The following is a 21,141-nucleotide window of genomic DNA, read 5'->3' on the forward strand; positions in this document are numbered from 1 at the left end:
TGTTAATATGTTTTGCTCCCTGCTGCAGATTTACCGAAGAATAAGTGTTTGCATATCAACAGATGAAAGGCCATAACGTATTTGACTAATAAAATTTCTCTGACTTCCCCTATTTACAGATTATGATACAGATAACGTCTCTTTCAGGGAACTGGAAAAGGGCAGCAGCAGAACGAGGAGCCTCAGTAGAGCTTTCCCCAGTGCGGTACACTCCAGGGTGGGCAGCATGTGGTGCTTTCTGTTGTGTTTCAGTTTCCCGGGTCTGCTTTGCACCCTTCCAGCAGCGACTCACCAGCCCCTGCATGAGTACTCCGATGGGGACGTCATCATCGGTGGGCTTTTCCCGATTCACTTACAACCCAATCACACCTTCCCGTCATCGAGGCACGTCTCGTGCAACAAGTGAGTACAGCCAAACTCAACTCAATTAATTAATAGCCTAATGTTTTTTTGAATATTTACAATACCCGTCTTCCTTGTTGTTTTTTTGTGCAGGTATCATTTTTAAGCATTCCTAGCTGCCCAAATGATGATATTTGCGATCAAGAGGGTAAACCAATGCGGAACTCTGCCTAACGTGACACTTGGCTACGACGTGTACGATACCTGCGGGGATGTGTCCCTGGCCATGCGGATGGCCCTCAACCCCCAGTGGGACCCCCAGTGCTGGTTGTTACCTGGAGGGAAGTCCGCTTCAGCGCCCGACCCTCGAGTCAAAGCAGTGATCGGCGAGGGTTCTTCCGAAGTGTCCATCGCTGTTGCACAAATATTAAACCTGTCATCGATCGCCCAGGTAGGGGATGATGTCAATGCATTTGGTTCTCTTGCTTTATGTAGACCACACGATATTAAGGCAGACATTAGGACCACATACTTGTAGCGCTAACCGTCAGTTTCTGCTTCTACACAGATGCACACACACACACGCACACGCAAACACATACACACACACGCACTCACACACGCACACACAAACGCACACACACACAAGAGTGGTCAACCATATTAAGTTATATACTTCTTAGACTTTTTTGGGCTTTTCTCTTCTACAATTTGGTGACAATACGTCCCATCCACTGAGCCCGTGGACATCATGTTGGTGGGTGGCACTACAGGTGTGCTTATCAGTGCAATCCCCTGTAGTATGTCGCAATTGCATCAGTGCAACAGTAGGCTACGTACTCTGTACGGGTTGCTGCAGTAGCCTACTGTTGAATATTCACTACTCTGCAAGTCAAGCCCCAAACCACAGAGGAGGAAAAATTTCGCTTCATATAGGCTCATGTTCTATGATCCAATTCCTAATGAGAAAAAAAAGTTTTCTGTGAATGGGTGAAAACCACCATCAGTCAGAATAAATTAGTACAGAGGAAGTGGTAGGACAGAATATCGATACGGCGATATGTCGTTGCCCTTCTTCCCAGTAGCGCCGAGATCATTTATTGGCCTGTGGCTTGTGCCACCGCGACCACTGACATACCATGGCCATTCAGGAACGGTAACTGCCGTTCAGGAACGGTAACTGCCGTTCAGGTGGAACGGCATATGCCATGGTATGTCAGTGCTCGCGGTGGCACATGCCACAGGCCAATAAACGATCTCGGCATCTCTCCTTCTTCCTGCGATACGAGAATTGATACACTGGCGCCAAATATCGATATAGGCTAATATATTTCTATTTAAAAATATATATATATTACACTGAACCCGTAAAGGGACATGGGGAAAAACTTTTTTTTTAACGTTTATCGTGAGCACGAGAAAGTATCTGGTGCTCACGAGAAAGTATCTGGTGCACATGAGAAAGTATCTCGTGAGCACGAGAAAGTATCCTACCCATATCACTGGCAGTGTCTGTGTGTGTGTGTGTGTGTGTGTGTGTGTGTGTGTGTGTGTGTGTGTGTGTGTGTGTGTGTGTGTGTGTGCGAGCGTGCGTGCGTGCGTGCGTGTGTGACGTCAGCGAGTGAGTGGACGAGTGGCCACTTCATTCCAACCATATTCCGACCTATAAGCAGACCCACTGCCGGTCAAAGTGAAGGGTGTTGCCCCCGAGAGAGCATCGGCCCTGGAGGGAACGTCTCCCCTCTGCTCCTCGGTCTGGGAGCCGACAGCAGGAAAGGTGTAACACTAACCAAACGTTTAATGTCCCTTTACAGGTTCCGTAATAAAGCCTATATATATTTATTTATTTTTATCTATTTTTGCATTTTTATGCTTTATACTGAAGAGTTAGACAGGAAATATCGCCCCAAATATTGATATTTTAAAAATAAAATAAGGCGCTCTAAACTGATTTCCCTGCTCCTTGAGGTTGCGCTCAACAAATGAAAGAAGGAAACTTGAACGGAAGTTAACTTACCAAACACGAGTAACGGAAAAACTCAGTTTGGAACATGAATAAAGACTGAAACCCAGCACTTTACCTTTTAACAGTCATTTTGTATTCATCGTTAGACATATATTGTGATGTATCGCTATAGGATTACCTAACAATATATAGATTATTGCAGAATCGCTGTATCGCAATATTTTCAGTATCGTTGGCCATGAATCACGTATCGTATCGTGAGGTATCGTGTGATTCTCACCACTAATATAGATGGATAAAAATCTAATTTTTTTATTTGTGTGTGCGTTCTGTGTTTGCTGAACCCAGATTAGTTATGCATCAATCAGTGAACTGCTCAGCAAGAAGGCCAAGTTCCCCACTTTTCTGCGGACAGTGAACAGCAACGTGGTGCAGACCAAAGCCATGGCAGAGCTTGTGAAGACGTTCAACTGGGAGACGGTCGGAAACGTGGGCAGCGACGACGAGTATGGCAAATACGGAAGCGACAGCCTGGTGGATCATTTCAATGCCATGGATAATGTGTGCGTTGACTTTAAGTTTTTCCTGCCTGCCCACTTTGACCTCAGCGATAGCAATGGCCAAATACAATTTACTGAGCTAATGGACACTATTGGAAACTCGACCGCCGAGGCTATCATTCTGTTCACCAAGGAGTCAAACGTGAAGCTTGTCCTGGAAGCCGCCATTCAGATGAACCTGAACAGAACTTGGATCGCTAGTGATGCGTGGTCCAACTCTTCTGACATCAAAGAGCTCCCAGGCATCGAGGCAATCGAGTCCTTCTTTGGAATCGCCTTTAAAAGTCACATTGTTGAAGGCTTTGCCGACTACGTATCTTCAATGGTCGAAGACAATTCCTCAAACCCCTTATGGGAGTATCATAAATTGAACCATCCGCCCTGTCCAAGTGCCCCTCAAGAGAAGCTGAATTGTTCACTAACGGCGAACCAATGTATGGAAACGAGATGTCTGGTGCATTACATTTTCTGGGATTTGTCCCTCAATATCTACTTGACAGTCGAAGTAATCGCCAATGCTCTGAGTAGTCTAATGAAGTGTGACAGAAAACAATGTCAACGAAATACCAGCTTTACGGCATACGAGGTAGGCTAGATTGAGGGCCTTTCAATAATCAAATTGATATAGAAAATACACCAACATAATAGGATGGATCTCCACTGTATGGGTCTGGATGTGGGTGGGTGGGTGGTTGTGTACATGGGGGGGGGGGGGGGTTCCCTGGATGGATTGAGTCGTGGATGGGTTGTAATGGAATAAATTGCTGTAGTAGAAAAGTTACATTCAGGTTTAAAGAAACGCAATAATGTTTCATACACTATTTGATTCTACCCTCCATATAAGAACAAATTTGAATATCCTGTAAAACGTGTTGTCTGATCATATCTGTTGCTACAGCTATTGAATGAAATCAAGAATGTCACACACATAGTGTTTGATGATAATGGAGATCCCCTGCTTGGATATGACATCGTCGCATGGAACTCGCCCAGTTCGGGAACTATTGGAGAGTACCTGCCAGGAGGAAAAATCATTCTCCCCCCGAATCATGTTGCAAAGATGGCAAATGTAACGGTGAGAACAAAGTGTGTGTATGTGTGTGTGTGTGTATGCATATGTTTGTGTGTGTGTGTGTGTGTGTGTGTGTGTGTGTGTGTGTGTGTGTGTGTGCGTAGAAAATGATAGAAACATAGATGTGTACATTCAAACATAATTAATTTACAATTTTAATGAACAGTGAATCGCTTAAACTGAATGGTTGACCAATTTGAGTTGATTCTCTCCTTCCCCCAAAGATCACTGCTTTCAACTGCAGTAAGACCTGTCCAGTGGGACAGGAGCTGAAAAAAAATGGAATGAAATGCTGCAAGCTCTTTATTGTGTGTGGTGACGGTTATGTTTCTTCTGAAATTGGTGAGCAATCAGTATGTATATCATGTAACAAAGTATAATAAGGGAATTATAGTAATTTGTTATTATTGTAAATGGCAAACTAAAACCATGATTTTCTAAACACATTTGAAAAGGCTTCTATTCGCTTTGTCATGTGTTAATATGTTGTCTAATGTTGATGTCACCCAAAAGCATATTGGCAAGGATCATTTACATTAATTGCATGTTTTCTGCAAGCCATGCAACTTATGGTAGATAGATAAACCTGCTCAATTATATAAAGTTTTCAACAGTCAGTGAACATACATGCTCCTACTCTATATCAAAAACAAATAGATGCAAAAAACAAATCCTTTAGAATTTGTCCTTATTGCAGGTACGCAGAAATGTAGAAAGTGTAAAGAAGGTGAGTATTCATCCTGGCAACGTGACCGGTGTTTGGTTAAAGAACATGAATTCCTTGAATGGAAGAACCCCTTTATAATTACCCTGGGGGTCTTCAGCTTCCTCGGGATTGTTGCCACCATTACGGTGGGTGGTATATTCGTGGTTAATCGAGGCACTTCCATTGTGAAAGCCGTTGGCGGCAACCTGTGTTTCTTGGAGCTTTTCTCCTTACTCACCTGCTTCTGCCTGAGCTTTACCTTCATAGGGTATCAACCCTATAAATATTTCTGCACCATAGGTATGCCGCTATTTGGGATAGCTTTCACTCTCTGTGTTTGCTGCATTCTGTCCAACGTCCTCCAGATCTTAGTGTGTTTCACCTTTTCCCAGAATATGGGGGGCTGGCTCAGAAAGGTCAACCAGCCTACAGCTGTAGTCGCTTTTTTATTTGGGGTCCAGCTGGTCTTGTGCTCAATATGGCTAGCCTGTTTTACACCTTCTCTACAAGGAGAACCAAATAAGGAACCCTTCAAACGAAAGTGTGATCCTACATCTAAAGCCACATAGCTTAAAACGGCACCAAATAGAGCTTTGGATGTAGGATCACACTTTCGTTTGAAGGGTTCCTTATTTGGTTCTCCTTGTAGAGAAGGTGTAAAACACCTTATTGTACAGATCTGCCAGATCTGTACAATAACGCCAGCTTTGTCACCATCGGCATGTTGCTGGTTTTGGTGGTGTGGATCATCTTCATACAAGTGTACCTGTTCGGAAACGGGGTCTACACAGAGGCCATCAAGGCGGCGGCTGTCCTTGTGTCCAGCCACAGCATGCTCTGGTGCCACTTAGTCCCCAAGTGTTATATCATGGTGTTCAGGAAGGAGCTGAACGACGAGAAAGCCATCACTGATTACATCAGGAACCACTTCGAACAGAAAGGCATTAATGTTTTAAAGTCATAATCATGATGTCTCCTCAGATTCTTACTATCACCTGAACTCTTATTTTTCCAAGATCAGGTCGGAATTGGTTTGTCCACTGGATATAATGGAGTTGTAATTTTAATCTCTTTCTTAGTTGTTTATTGAAAATGAAAAATGTAATTGCCTCTGCAACTCGTTTTGTATATAAGAATCCAGAGGTCTGTATGTGTGTGAGAGATTAGACTTAACAGCAATGGTGTGATTTCAAAGATTGTCATAAACATTGATACAGGATGGTTAGCATACTTTCAAAATAACCTACGATTGTGGGCAGTGCTACAGAATAGTTGTAGGATATACAATATGAATGAAATGATATTATTAAAGCAGTTCTTTTCTGAATGCTATCATGGCTAACCAAAATAAAGCGAATAATTTGCATTATTTCAGTCAGTGAGGGACAACTAAGGAACCGTTTATTTAATGGAAAGCTGAAAGGAGGAGACACCAGGGCCTGCCTGTACTCAAGCCTGGCTACCCCTTTGCCCAGAGATTCCTCATTCGTTTCCCACAGAAACAAAATTCCAGAGATTGTCAGCAAAACAAAGTATTTTGAGACCAGCCAATTCACGATTTACCATCCAGTGAATAAAGCATTCTTCCCATTATAAGCCACTACCTATAAATCAGTTTATGCTTAACAAGGACAGTGTATTCTGATAAATATTGAGCAAAAGGCCTTCAGAGACAACATTAAAAGTTTGTTTAAGCCTATATATCAGAAAAAAATTAAGGGTGCAGTGTTCAGTCAAACCAGAGAACTTGGCTTTTATAAGAACAAAGTGGCATTCAAGACATTTGTGTTCACCTCCTTCAGTTGGGCTGCTTATTTAGGGTCTGCTGCATTTGGGCCTGTATGGCACCACCAGCGACCACTGGTTTTATATGAACGGCTTGCTAAACATCAACTTACTGTGCATCAATTGAATTGTGGTAAAGAGAGTTAGGGATATATCGAGTATTTGATTTTTTAATTGGCCATTGTAATTTCTATCACACTGGACTAATAAATGGATAACTTTTCCTTTGCTTCTGGAAACCTGTTTTTGCTTTCAGAGTCTACATAATATAATGTATTGGCCTTAATCAGTTTAAGTATGGAGAAAAAAAAAACAGATGTAACTCATGAGGTAAATCAAACATTTCAGCAAAGTTTAACAGGAACCGAATTGTCCCTCCACAGCTAACCCCATGTTTAGCTCATTGAATTTATCATGTGGATCGACTTCTCAGTTTATACATGATCAGGAAATGAAGCATCACACATCCCGTTTTTTCATTTATTAGAAAGTAATACAAAATTCTCAAATTTCCATAGGAAAGCGATATAAATGCAATCCCATCTCCATTGATCCATTTAAAAATGTATTGTTAATCATTTGGCTATAACATGATCACTACCGTTGACAAAAAAATAATTAAAAATAACAGAAAGAAAGTTTGCCATTTGAGTCCCTATATTTTATATTTAATCAGTTCTGGACAGAAGTGAAGCCCTCTTGGAAAACGATCATGTAGCAGCAGTTCTTGATATGAATGAAGATCACCTCGTAATGGAATGGAGGGTTCTAAGATCAACAGGATCCAACGTTTGACGCATAAAAAACCCCAAACAAACATAACCTGCAATTACGTTGTCACAAGTAGTTGATCTGTAACGGCATGGGCGGCACAGTGATATTTTGTGAGCCCCAGAGCTGGGACTACAAAGACCTCTTCCCTCAAATTCCGCTTAGCAAAAGCCTTGTTGGAATGCTGCGTTACTCAAGAACTTCAGTCGACACTTCATAGGGGATTATGGGCTGCTCCCCAACTTCCATACAGAACCGAGTGCACCAACAGGTCCACCTAAGCACTCCCTCCCACCCTGGCATCTTACTGGCCTTTCATTGAACGTACACTTAGTAAAGAAGAACACCATTGCCGTGTTCCAATATCCATACTTCCATGAGTACACTTAAACGTAGTACACTATCCGTACTCACTAAGTGCACTAATTTTCAGATGTCAGTGTAGTTCCAAATCGAATTCTCCGTGGGGCACTAACCGGGAATTACGATCACGACTGTCGCCGCGGCTCCTCCCCCGCAATAAACATCCCGCTTTGAACGGTGAACTCTTTACGCCTAGCAGCTATAAAATAACTATTAATGCAGGCTATTTGGAAAATGCGCCGACTTTGGCTCAGCCTGGCTCCGCCCTCTTCCGCCACGTAGCAAAGATGGCTGCCGTTGAGTACGAAAAGTGTACATCGATCCACACTTCGCGATTTAACCGTTTTGAGTACACCATCCGGGTCCTTTCAGTACACTTATTTTCGCCCGATCTGAATTGGAACGCCCTAAGTACACAAACTACGGCTAGTAAGTACGGATAGTATGGATATTGGAAGACGGCACATGACACAGGACGCTGAGGTATTGGGGCCGCTGGTGTCGGCTGGTTAGGCCAGGAGGTTCTGGTGGAGCTTAGCGGGCAGCTCCACCGCACTCTCGCTGCCACAGCTGGCCGCGACGCAGGCCGGGCCGGCCTCCTCCACAGGGGCGGGCATGCCCTGGGTGTTGATCTGCTGCATGCACTTCCTGGGGGAGGGGGACAAATTCAAAAGGCCAGAGTTCAGATTATGCCTGGGTTTAAGATTTCAGCTTTTGTAAAAAAAAAAAAAAAAAAAAACAACAGGAAATGCAGCCACTTATGAATAGGGTTAGAGTAAAGCTCAACTCACCAGGCAGGGCGGGACATGACATAGTGGATGTCTGGAGTTGCAAAGCCGTTGAAGTTAGAGGAGGCGGCCACTGTGTAGGCCCCCATGTTCTCAAACAGCAGCCAGTCCCCCACCTGCAGGTCAGGCAGGCTGCAGTACTCGGCGATGCGGTCCAGGCCGTCGCAGGTCGGCCCCCAGATGCTGCACGTGTACATGGCCTCATCTGGCTTTGGCTTCTGCTCAAACAAAAGGGGACATAAGCACTAGTATAGCACAATTGTTAAATTGTGCTATAAAATAAATGCTCAACAAATTAAAAAATTATTAATAAACAAAAAAGCTCTCCATATTACCGTGTGCAAAATCGGGAGGCATTCAGCATGGTCGTAGAGGATACAGTTGAAGGAACCATACACTCCGTCATTGACATAGTACATCATTGTCTTTTCGTTGGTCTCATCGTCCTCTTCTTCTACACCGGAGTAAAGGAAAAATAGCATGTTATTAGGATGAAATGCATATAAAAAGGCATTTCCAGACTGTGACATGATATTTTGAAAGGGTCTAAATAAATGGTGTCAACACAACCAAATCTAAATCAACCATAGTTTAGTGTAATAAATATATTGACATTTCTCAGAAGTCCAACCGTTCTCAAAAGCCCCCTTTGCTATTGATGCCGCCATTACCATTTGAGGGAGACTGCTCCTTCACGATGACCTTCTTGGCTATGATGTTGACCGCCAGCGTGTAGGCAGACGCAACGTAGTAGCGACCCGGCTCGGCGATGATCCGGACACCTCCATCAGCAGGGAAATACTTATCCAGGGCTGGGTTGATTATTGCTGTGATCTTTAGTAGGAAGGGAGAAGAATGTCATTTTACTATGCCAAGTATAATAAGGCATAACTAGCTAATTGTGTTGTCAAAGAGATCGTTTTTTCGATAAATATCTATACTGAATTTTTTAAAGGGTTTTGATAATCATTCTTTGCAGTATCATCACTCGAATTCCAGCCAAGCTTTCTTGCTTATGCATGAAGGTATTGCGTTTCATAACTGCATATGCACAGCAATGGCACATGTCACGAAATTTTACCTACACAACCTAAATTATATGAAAGCTGAGCCTTCACTGATTCCAAAAGTCCAAACCATATCAATCTGTGACTAGAACTCAACGAACTAGAGGCAATAACTAATAAAGAACCAACTTCCCATTTTCTTTTTACAACCAAAACAAATGTCTTAACTTTGTCCACAAAGTTTACTTTGATCGATAAAACCACCATAAACAGATAATCCAGATTGGGCTCACTAACGATGGTGTTTACAATCAATGACCAAGAAGGTTTCTGAGGAACTGGCCATACTTGTATTTGCAAGTATTTGGCTTGGTGTCATACAATTAGATTTGCGCTGAACTTGGAACTGGATTCGGCATATGCTTTGTTCTAGCTTTATTCACTCTTAACCAAGTAGTATCCACATTGAAAACTTCACTTGAACAACAATCTTTCTTTTGGCACCAAGCTGACATATTATAGCCCTTGCAGTTGTAGAGCAATACTGAATTTTGTTTTCAGAACAAAAAAAATAAAGTTTTCCCAGCGGTATCGAAAATCGATATTTTCAAGCTAGTGTATAGAAGGTATAAAATCCAGAATCGTAAAAACACTATAAGCCATAGGATAGGTGATTTATACTCTTGGAAAAAGAGCAGAAGAAAAACAAGACAGACAGGGCAAATGTGAAAATTACCTCTTCAAATTTGAGTTTGACATCCTCCGAGCCGGGGAACCCTCCACCAATGTCCAGCAGGCTCATCTTGTAGCCAAACTCCTCCTGGGGACAGCAAAAGGGAAAGTGGGTGATGCAGATCCATTGAACCTACCGGAGAACCAATCTTCAGATAGAAAGGGGCTGAACTCACGGCCATATCGAACACGCAGCGGGCGTCGGAGATGGCCTGAGTGTACGTCGCGGGGTCCCTGCACATGCTGCCCACGTGGAAGCTGACCCCTATGACGTCCAGGCTGAGCTCCTTGGCCCGCTGCAGCAGACCCCGGCAGCCCTTGAGGGTGGCCCCAAATTTCACACTCAGAGGACACACCGAGTTGGAGTCGTCTGTGGCGATACGCAGCACCAGCCTAGAATGGGGACAACTTTAAAAACCCTGCTCAAAATAAGACCCATGCAGGACTACCCCTGGCACCAGAGAGAGGATGGGGCTGTTTAAACTCCTCTCTGCCCTTTACAATGACGGCCACCCACGCCAGAGTGCCGTCTGAACAGAGGAGTCCACTCAGCAACAGAGTACGAGTTCCACAGGGAACCCTTTGTCTCTGTGGCAAATGAATTAACACCTCTCACTAAGGAAATGAGCCACACGCACTCTGCTTATTTTATGGCTAATATGTATATCTATGCTGTTTCAATATTGTGTTTATTCTCCAACATTAACTTTGATTTATTTATTTTGCATATAAGGTCCACTGGGATCATAAAGTAGCCTGTATCAGTATGACAATACGATAAATGCAGTGTTGCAATGACCCCATAACTTACTTTGCGTTTTCATGGCAGCGTGCCACCTTCAGGAGTTCCACTTCGCTATCAAAGGTCATCTTCTGGACGCCGTGGGCAGAGGCATACTTGATCTGGGAAGCCTGCTTGCAAGGGTTGGCATAGATGATTCTGCTCGACGCCACACCCAATGACTCGATTTGTTGAATCTCCGCCTGAAGTGCAGGACAAAATTAACATTATTCCCACAATAAAATAGATGTATTGAACCATGATGTGGTTGCAACCAGATGTTCTAGATTTTTTAATCTTAATAATCTCTAGATTTAGTCAAAACATGTCCTCTCTGGGTCTGACCAATCGGTTATGGGGTCCGAAACTTGAACCATCAATAAAAAAAACATATGGCATTGCTGTTTTCCGAATGAGTATAAATATGAACATGAAAGAAAAAATAAATCTCACCTTGCTGGCGCAGTCAAAGCCACACCCCAGGGATGCCAGGGTTCGCACCACTGAAATGCTGTTGTTGCATTTGACGGCATAGAACGGAGTGACCCGTGGAAGAGCCCTTGCCCAGCGCAGGTGCTTCTTCACCAAGTCACCCAGGTCACACACGTAGAAGGCATCACGGTCGTCCTACAGAAGGTTCAGAAGCGTTAAATATATACTACCTTTCGGTGAGGTGACCTCACGTGCAAACATATTGCTGAACACAGCCAAGTAGGCGCCATGATTTGTTAACAATTCAGAAAAAGACCCTTACACCAGTGGAGGACTCGATGATCGTCTGGTCAACGCTGTCTCGGGCGGTAAAGCCTTCCTCCAAAAAGGACAGGTTGAACTCGGCCGGACAGAGAGTTTTCATCGTCACAGGAAAAAAAAAAGGAGTCACAAAAACACCCTGGAAGAGGAAGAGCGCATGCAGAGTCAAACACAGAATCGAGCGTGGATTAAAATGTAACGTACTAAAAAGCAGGAAAATTGCAGCTTTCGTCGTATTTTGACGTTCAGTAAAAGAACAAACAGGCCAGAGAAACTTACTTGGATACTAAGAAGATTTAGTCTGTTGAGGCTTTAATCAGGTTAAGGGTAGCCAGGGAGGCTCGCCGGTAAAGTTGAATCCTTTCAGATAAGACTCGAGGCCGCGGCCTGCAGAGTAGCCAGTGTGTACTTTCCTGAAGTGGTTTATCTAGAAAGATTGCAGACGACTAGTATTTAGACAGTTTCACTCGCATTAGTGACAACAAAAGATAACGCAGGGCTGTTCAAATTTGGTCTATGCGATGACTCACGTGGTGGACCGTTAACATGCAACATTTTTACAATGATTAATATTTAAAAGGGTTAGTTAAAATGCAGTGCAGATGAGTGTATAATGTTGTACCCAAAGCTACAACCATCGGTAAAACCGGCATTGCCAATTGTAATTGAAACCAGTGTTTGGCATTACGCAGACTACATGTGGAAAGCTGCACAGCACGACACCCAAATGCTCCCTACCCATTAAACAAATAGAATTATAGCATGGCTTCACATTTTATGAATGACACCTCGAAGGAGCCAACATCGCAACAGGGCTTGTACATCGTAATGCATCATGGGATATTTCAACCCCGCCATTTCTAGAGTACTGGAGAGTTGTAGTAAAACCCAAAATAAGCCCTATCCTAATCAAAAAGTTATTTTTCCACGTGGGACAAACGCTGGCAGTTTCAAACAACAATTTCCCCAGAATGACATACAATATCACAACTAATTACTCCACAATGACCAAACCCAACTGCCGTTCCTCCTATACATGCCAAATGGAGGCGGGCATTGCGATGTGACGTCACGGTGTATACGCCCTACCCTGACGTAACGTTTGCCGGTGTTCTGCCAAATATAATACCCATCAAATCGTGCTACCTAGTGGTTCTGCGCAAGGTAGCACGATGCTACCCTATCAAGCTTGATACGGTAGCATGAATCCATTCATGACAAGGGAACATACAATTGCAGAACGTCTAAATCGGAGATTTCAGGGGTACAGCGTGTATACTTTACACCACTACTACACCACGGGTCATTATTGCCGGCACGCGCATGCGCAGAATCACTACTTTCGAAGGAGAAACTTCCTCCATCCATGTGGTTGGGTTACAATTTATAAAGCATGACCATCTAACGTGGAGTAATTCCGACGTATCGAGAACGATATCAAACCGTGGGTCTAGAGCCTTTAAAACCATCACAATTCGTCTCTTTAGATATATTAACTATGTAAGGGGTTCGGATATACAATGAAATGCTCAAGGACCAAAGCCACGTCGTATCAAATCAAGAAGCCATTAACCCGGCCCCGAGCGTCTAACCATTTAAACGGGTAAAAGCCAGATTGATCAATCAAACTATACTTTACATTCACACTGAAAGTCAGATCGTTTTCACACAAGTGATATTTAACACATCTTAAAAGTGAGGAAATATAACGTTACATTTAGCCGGTGAAAACTAACATTGAATTAAAGTTAGTTGTAAGAAATTGTAATTAGTTAATTCAATCGACGTTCTTACCTTAAAAAGCATTTACAAAGAGTGTGTCCATTAGACCAGAATTCTGGAATAAAATGATAAAGTGCAGCAGTACGACGTGGTGCACCTCTCTATAGACTGAGCTCAAACGGTAATGGACGACCCCTCTCCACCACGGTATTTATAGACGTAGCGTCGCTAAGGCAACACGGAGACTAGCTCAAACCGGCCGCCCACCGACGTCTGAACCGGTTTGGTCTTGTCATCCAATACACAGGGTGGTGGTCATCCGATTCCCCGGTTCTCAGAGCCCTAAGACAACGACAAGAATTGTAGTCGCAAACCCTACAGCGACCTTTCCTTTCCAGGAATCAGTTAAAAAGAGATGTTTAACTTTAAGTGACTTAAATATATTAAAATGATACGAAGTGTTTTCTCTCTTCAAAGCAAAAAATCCATTTTCAATCAATCTACACTGAGCAGCTGACTACTGCTACTTCGGATTCCAGTGCTGAAATCAGACCAGTTGTTCTTTTACAATTCTTAAATCTGCTGAAAGTTGAGAAGGCGTAATATTGCATTAAACGTGTCTTTCCTAGGGCTCCCCTAAGTTTAGAACTGACCCTGGATGTAATCTCTACACTTAAGGAGGGTTTATTGTCTGCCAAACAATTGTTTTCGTTACTCAGCCCTATAAATCGTTACCGCTGCAAAATATAACCTTTAGTAGCCTGTGAAAGGTAATCTGTGCAACTAGATGAACAAAGGGTGTGACTATTGCTTATTTGATGCAAACCGATATTGTGCTTATTCCCACCAACTCCTGCTGTATGAGTAGAATTGTAATTATATTAGCCTGTGTGGGGGCAGTATATGTTTCAAAAGATTGTGATGAACCAATTAAAAAAAGAACTGCTTATTCCTAGGTCATGTATTTATAAGTATGAAAAATACTAAACTATCCCTGGGTTTAAGTCTATATAGTAGGAATGCAGGGTCAAGCTTACTCACAAAAGAGGGCGGGACAGGACATGGAGCACGTCTGGATTTGCAAAGCCACCAAAGTTTGATGAGACTACCACAGTGTAGGCACCCATGTTCTCAAACAGCAGCCAGCCTCCCTGTTGCAGGTCAGGCAGGCAGCAGAACCCCCCCCCATGACATCCTGCACATATATTACCTTTTGCTTATGTTCAAAGAGACATAAGCAGTAGATTTGTTGGAAGAAAGGAAGCGCAACAGATATTATTAAACTAACAGTGATGTTGAACTTGCCTTGTGCAAGATCCGGGGGCAATAAGCATGTTCATATTGGACACAGTTGGAGGAACCGTACACTTACCGTCATTAACAAGTACATTATTGAGTACATCAGTACGTCATTGTCTTTTAGTAGGTCTTTTAATGCAAATAACGGGAGAACTCAGTCATAGCCACTGAGGTACTACAACAGGGCTGGCAAATACAGGGGATCGAGATAGAAGATGGTTGCAGGGGCTTTGTGGCCACATCTACCGTCAGGCTGCTGAAGGGGATGGGATTCTGAGGACAGGCCCTCTAGCACACCATAAGGCCGTCAGCAGGGGTGAAAGCAGAAGGGGCGCAGCTAGGACGCCAGTGTGCGCCGTTGAGCACTCTGGAGGCGTCAGTTATAACGTCCATCGCGACTGAAGAAATTGCAGTTTACTATCAAATATATTTGATGACAAATCTATCTGATATATCTACTCTATGAAATAACTATGAACTAAACCATTTGCATATAAGAGATAACATTCACTCTTGCAATTGCAAAGCAGCAATCACTCTATGACTTACTTTGTGTTTTCATGGGAGTTGACCAACTAATGAGTTCCGCTTCACTATAAAATGTAATCTGGACACCGTGGAAAGAGGTATATTTGATCTGGGACATCTGCTTGGAAGGGTAAGCATACGTTTCATTCTTGGCTCGCTAGACTCTAGATTCAACCTGAACAATAATTATCTTAAAGCTGAGGGCTTTAACCAGTCCGAAGGGAACAAGCTATCAATGATTTGTCTACTAAGGCTGCATTCTAATATGACGAAAGAATACATTCCAGATGGATTCAAATAATAATGGTTTGACCGATGTGGTCCAGTGACACATCTGGAATTTAAATCCAGTGCATAGCTTTAGTTTAAAGTAGCAGCCGCTGGATTGAAAGCGTCACAAGGACCAAATATCTGTGGGCTTAACTGAAATTATTTTCCATGACCTCAGCCATAGCCTCAAAAAAAACAAGAAAAGCAATGGCCAGAGAATCAGGCAAAGCCGTAAGAGTACCAAAGGCACAAATGATTCTTTCCGATTGTATGTTTTGTACGCTTTTTTATGAAATTGCTTTCATACCAAACATTAATCAGATTAGTAGAACATCAACAAGGTCGCAGTACATACCAACTGACATACCATGGCATATGCCGTTCCACCTGAACGGCAGTTACCGTTCCTGAACGTCATATGCCGTTCAGGAACGGCATGTCAGTGCTCGCGGTGGCACATGCCACAGGCCAATAAACGATCTCGGCGCTACTGACCATAATGGTGCCTATTTGGTATTTGTGTACTGCATAGTATATACAACACGGTATATTACCAATATCAGGTGTTGTATTATCAACTGCTGGTTCTATCTAATGATGTACCAATGTACCAAAGCATGAGCCCAGGTTCCCTAACAGTCAATTGGAACTATCCCAGTCTAATACCACCACATAAGGTCCCCCAAGACCATCGCTCTCGCTCTCTCTCTCTCTCTCTCTCTCTCTCTCTCTCTCTCTCTCTCTCTCGGTTGTGATGGAATTTCTGTTATGCCCCCCCTCCCCCAAGTTTGCAAAGTCCCAATAAGAAACATGATTGTCATTGTCTGCCCAAATCATACAGTGTGTGTGTGTGTGTGTGTGTGTGTGTGTGGGTGTGTATAGGTGTGTGTGTGTGTGTGTAGGTGTGTGTGTGTGTGTGTGCGCGCGTGTGTGTATGTGTGTGTCTGTGTGTGTGTATCTTAAAAAACTAATAGAAAAGCCTCCTTCTCACAGTTTTCATTCATCAATAAATAATGGGAATGAAACAAAAGTAAGTAATTTGTCAGACGCCATTTCCATTCATTGAAAGCCAAGTTCTGCCACCTGTGCCAAATTCAACAATACCTCAATTTCTGGGGAGGGTGTTCTGTTGAGGTGAACACATTTAGCCTAAACAGTGCAATGATTAGCAACTGTTTCAACGTCTAGCTGGCGAACCCACTGGTGGATCTCAGCATTGGGCCTAGTGAATGTTGGGACCTTTGTCTGAAAGGCTTCTGGGAGAATATTGGTGAAAATAATTTGATAATAATCATGAGTTGTGATTATTAATGTTTGCTATTTATACATTTTCAGACCTAAGGTAAATAAGCAGTTTTTTAAGCCCATTTCTCTCCAAGAGCCAAGACTAAGTTGGGTTTGTAGTTTTTTAAGTTGTTGGCCGTCATCAGGAACACATGTTTATAATTCCATGTATGTCCAACCCTATAAAGGTGACTATGGTGATAAGGTGGTTGTTTTATAAGCTAAATAATAGTTTTAAAGTCAAACAACATTAAGAGCTGAACTGAATATCAGTTGGTGGGCCCAGATGCTACTGACGAGGCCGGAAATCTGAAAGTTTCTCTTTTGGGCTGCAAGCCAATATGAGCAGATGGCCCATGTTTGCTTCCTGTGTGTGTTTGTGGGTGTTTTTTTGTGCGGTGGGGTGTGTGTTAGGGGGGACTAATTTGCTAGGGGGGCTTTGCATTAACCCTTCCTGATTCTTTCCCCGCCTTTTCTCCTGTAAGGTCAGACCATGTGACCCAGAAAGCCTTTGACTGGGGAAGCTCTTAACGAGCCTTTGAGTACACTGATCGTTTCATCAGCTTCAAACTCACAGCTTTACAGTAGTGACTACACCCACAAGCCCACTGATGCTTGTTTTTTCCGCTGAAGAAAACCTTGAACTGAGAGGTTAGACATGGGCCAGACACAAATGCGACCTAGGGTTAGAAGAAGGCAGGAACTATTTCATAATGTATTTTCTACAAACCCCAAATAGTTATTTTATTGTTATTATTATGTTATTTTTCTAGGTAGTGTTTAAGAAGGCTATTTCCTCTGAACAAAAACAAAAAACAAAACTAAGATTGGAGATAAGTGGGTTATCTGCTGTATTTGTGTATAAATAAAACCTTTAGTTTAGAATGACAAGTACCCTACAAGATAGTCTAGTTATATATTCCTAAATATCGTTCGGTGAGTGAGACTCTGTGCTCTTCCCATGCAGGTCCTCCTCTGTGAACTGAGCCAAAGTTTCCCCGAATCCCAGGGGCCCACTGCCAGCGGGCGGCCCCCCGCCACCTCTTCACTTCTCCCCCTTCAATCGAGGTTGACTTGCTCCGACTAAGCTCGCCCAACGACGTGGACAGCAAAATGTGGTCTTTATCATTTTTTTTTTCTTTTGGCCCGGGACTGCTTTTGTGCCCGTCTGCGGTTCCCTCTGTGTTGCCCCAGAACGGCTTACATCAGCACATTTCACTGCTTTGATCCCATGTGGGTTGAAAAAAAGAGAAGGGGAGAAAAAAGTGAACCCGTTTTTTTTTTCTCCCTCTGAAGCTTCTTTCTATGCCTTTCAACACTGACACATCATCATAGCCCTGTGGCGTCAAGTAGGACGCTCGGAGAGATGTGTTAGTCAGACAGTGAACCCGTTGCGCATTTGATGAGGTAACACCAAAAACAATAGCTCATTTCATATCGTGCAGATTCACAATTTCCAGACATCTCTAACTTGAGTATGTTTGATTGGATATTTGGGGATGTATTGCTGCCCTTTTGTGGAACTTTTAAACATCCACAATCATATACAACGTATGACCTTTTGGCACACGGTCGATTCATATTCTCTGTTGTATGGAACTTCCTTAGGAAGTTGGAAGAGGGAAATGGAAAAGGCAGGTGTTTCCAGCACATTTTATGCTTTTCCTGCATATGTAGATGAATGTTAGTAATTTTTGTCGAGAGCAAGGGTTCCAAATCTGGTGGCTAAGATCCCACTCAGGTATCTTAGCCACGTTCAGGTAACCCTTGCCGTGTCACGGGACGACCTGAGGAGGCTGGAGGGGATTAATCTCTTCCAGACACCCCGCCTGTCTGTCTGACCCACTGCAGCTCTCACCCTGCTCCCCGCCTGTCTGTCTGACCCACTGCAGCTCTCACCCTGCTCCCCGCCTGTCTGTGTGACCCACTGCAGCTCTCACCCTGCTCCCCGCCTGTCTGTGTGACCCACTGCAGCTCTCACCCTGCCCCCGCCTGTCTGTCTGACCCACTGCATCTCTCTACCTGCTCCCCGCCTGTCTGTCTAACCCACTGCACGTCTGACCCTGCTCCCCGCCTGTCTGTCTGACCCACTGCACGTCTGACCCTGCTCCCCGCCTGTCTGTCTGACCCACTGCACCTCTGACCCTGCTCCCCGCCTGTCTGTCTGACCCACTGCACCTCTCACCCTGCTCCCCGCCTGTCTGTCTGACCCACTGCACCTCTCACCCTGCTCCCCGCCTGTCTGTCTGACCAACTGCACCTCTGACCCTGCTCCCCGCCTGTCTGTCTGTCTGACCCACTGCACCTCTGACCCTGCTCCCCGCCTGTCTGTCTGACCCACTGCACCTCTCACCCTGCTCCCCGCCTGTCTGTCTGACCAACTGCACCTCTGACCCTGCTCCCCATCTGTCTGTCTGACCCACTGCACCTCTGACCCTGCTCCCCGCCTGTCTGTCTGACCCACTGCAGCTCTCACCCTGCTCCCCGCCTGTCTGTCTGACCCACTGCAGCTCTCACCCTGCTCCCCGCCTGTCTGTCTGACCCACTGCAGCTCTGTCCCTGCTCCCCGCCTGTCTGTCTGACCCACTGCACCTCTGACCCTGCTCCCCGCCTGTCTGTCTGACCAACTGCACGTCTGACCCTGCTCCCCGCCTGTCTGTCTGTCTGACCCACTGCACCTCTGACCCTGCTCCCCGCCTGTCTGTCTGACCCACTGCAGCTCTCACCCTGCTCCCTGCCTGTCTGGCTGACCAACTGCACCTCCGACCCTGCTCCCCGCCTGTCTGTCTGACCCACTGCACCTCCGACCCTGCTCCCCGCCTGTCTGTCTGACCCACTGCACCTCTGACCCTGCTCCCCGCCTGTCTGTCTGACCAACTGCAGCTCTCACCCTGCTCCCCGCCTGTCTGTCTGTGGCCACGGGACCTGGGTTCCAATGTGATCCCTATAGTCCTACAGTATGTGACGGAAGGGTTGAGACGGACCACTGAGCACACAAATTCGTCTAAATGTGGAATTTAAATCAGCTGTAGGTGAGAAGTGAGGGTTGTAAAGAGAGAGAAGAGTACAGAGAGGAAGAAAGTGAGATTTTGAAACTATACAACCCAAGAAAATGTCAGATTCCTCTTTGCTCCTGACTTCCCTCCGTTTCTCCGCCGTTGTAAAGTGTTACATTCATTCACATGTATGATGGACAGGCAAGGTGGAATACTCAAACCAATCAGGGAAGCGAAGCCCTGATTGGGCACAAATGAGCCGGGAGTGGTCTAAGATCAAAATGGACTCATACGGATGCATTTCACTCACTGATAGCTGAGGCGTGGCTATGCCATTTCTAACAAATAAGAAGTTGCATATCCATGATTCATATAATGTCATACTATAATACCCTGCACAAATATATTAAAAGTTGAATAATGTCTAGTAATGTAATGTGGGGAATGACTGTGACATAGTACACACAATAAAAATGGTTGTACCTACCATGTTCCAACACAGACGGAAAAGGACAGCCAATAGAAAATGATTCAAAGCATGTCATGGTAAACTGACAACGGGTTACTCTGAACTTTCATGAACGCACATCGAGTGATAAAAGGGAAATCTTTCTCCCAAGTGTTGAGAGACAGTTGTAAATAGGCTCCATTTTACTGAGCCGTCCCGACCTTGGAAAAAAAAAAAACGGTATATATAACAAATAAACCACAGACGCGAGTCGCTGTGGATCAAAACAGGAACATTGGCGTCACATGCCTCGGCGCCCGAGGTCTTTGACAAGCCCAGCCACCCACCCATGGAACGCCACACAATGATCCATGGAAAGGGAGACATTTCCTGTGTGCTGTAATCGTTTGCTCGTAACTCTTTGGCTTGGGGCTAGTGTGCAGGCAGGCCACCATAATATATCACTGTTGTCCTACCCTAGATGTTCATTGTCTCATAGTCTGTCCTTCCCAGAATTCCTTGGCTGGACATAGCCAGTGTGTAATAACTCGCTGACAACAACTGTAATGGGATATGATTTATGAGTTATCTGAAAGAATGCCATTCTTCATTTCTTATTGGAGAATGGAATAACCTGAGGTTCAGTAGAAGCAGATTGAATTAGGATAGGATTAATTTACTTATCATGTAACTCATGAACAAAATGTTCTTCGATACTAATTGCATTTAATAGGCCAAAATGTCAGATGTTGATAAATATAAATAAATACCTCCAATGATTTTTGCATGACATGGATTTGATTAATTTGTCATTTTTTTTAAACACGACCCCAATAACTCAAATGTTAATTTCCAATACATTTTTCGTTATAAATACGCATGAAAAGGATTTGATACAATTTTATAATTTCTGCCGATTTGCCGAAGGAAAGAAAATACAAATAACCAGGGTGCGATTTGTGAAAAAA

The 21,141-nt window shown here is 44.0% G+C and overlaps 1 protein-coding gene and 1 pseudogene across 4 annotated transcripts; one reads left to right on the forward strand and one right to left on the reverse strand.

The window, feature by feature from the left end:
• Positions 1 to 213: 213 nt before the first annotated feature.
• LOC307087014 (G-protein coupled receptor family C group 6 member A-like) lies at positions 214 to 6,597 on the forward strand (annotated as a pseudogene). Its single transcript, XR_013812825.1, has 7 exons — positions 214 to 402; positions 496 to 793; positions 2,657 to 3,454; positions 3,767 to 3,943; positions 4,165 to 4,282; positions 4,638 to 5,291; positions 5,324 to 6,597. The product of XR_013812825.1 is annotated as a G-protein coupled receptor family C group 6 member A-like (transcript).
• A 300-nt stretch (positions 6,598 to 6,897) lies between these two features.
• LOC307087004 (ornithine decarboxylase-like) lies at positions 6,898 to 20,319 on the reverse strand. 3 transcript variants are annotated; one of them, XM_079752390.1, is made up of 11 exons: positions 20,213 to 20,319; positions 11,906 to 12,053; positions 11,628 to 11,765; positions 11,327 to 11,500; positions 10,904 to 11,076; positions 10,269 to 10,485; positions 10,097 to 10,180; positions 9,025 to 9,187; positions 8,689 to 8,807; positions 8,357 to 8,571; positions 6,898 to 8,213 (listed from the first exon to the last, which is right to left on the reverse strand). In XM_079752390.1, exons 3-11 carry the CDS (start codon positions 11,727 to 11,729, stop codon positions 8,075 to 8,077), a joined length of 1,386 nt encoding a protein of 461 aa, XP_079608516.1. In that variant the 5' UTR covers positions 11,730 to 11,765; positions 11,906 to 12,053; positions 20,213 to 20,319; the 3' UTR covers positions 6,898 to 8,074. The 3 variants fall into 3 exon arrangements, with proteins under 3 accessions (XP_079608516.1, XP_079608514.1, XP_079608515.1); XM_079752388.1 differs by lacking the exon at positions 20,213 to 20,319 and adding an exon at positions 13,421 to 13,522; XM_079752389.1 differs by lacking the exon at positions 20,213 to 20,319 and adding an exon at positions 12,365 to 12,570.
• Between the last annotated feature and the right edge of the window lie 822 nt (positions 20,320 to 21,141).

This window comes from Pollachius pollachius, assembly GCF_949987615.1.
Source record: "Pollachius pollachius genome assembly, chromosome: 15".
Lineage (NCBI taxonomy): Eukaryota > Metazoa > Chordata > Actinopteri > Gadiformes > Gadidae > Pollachius > Pollachius pollachius.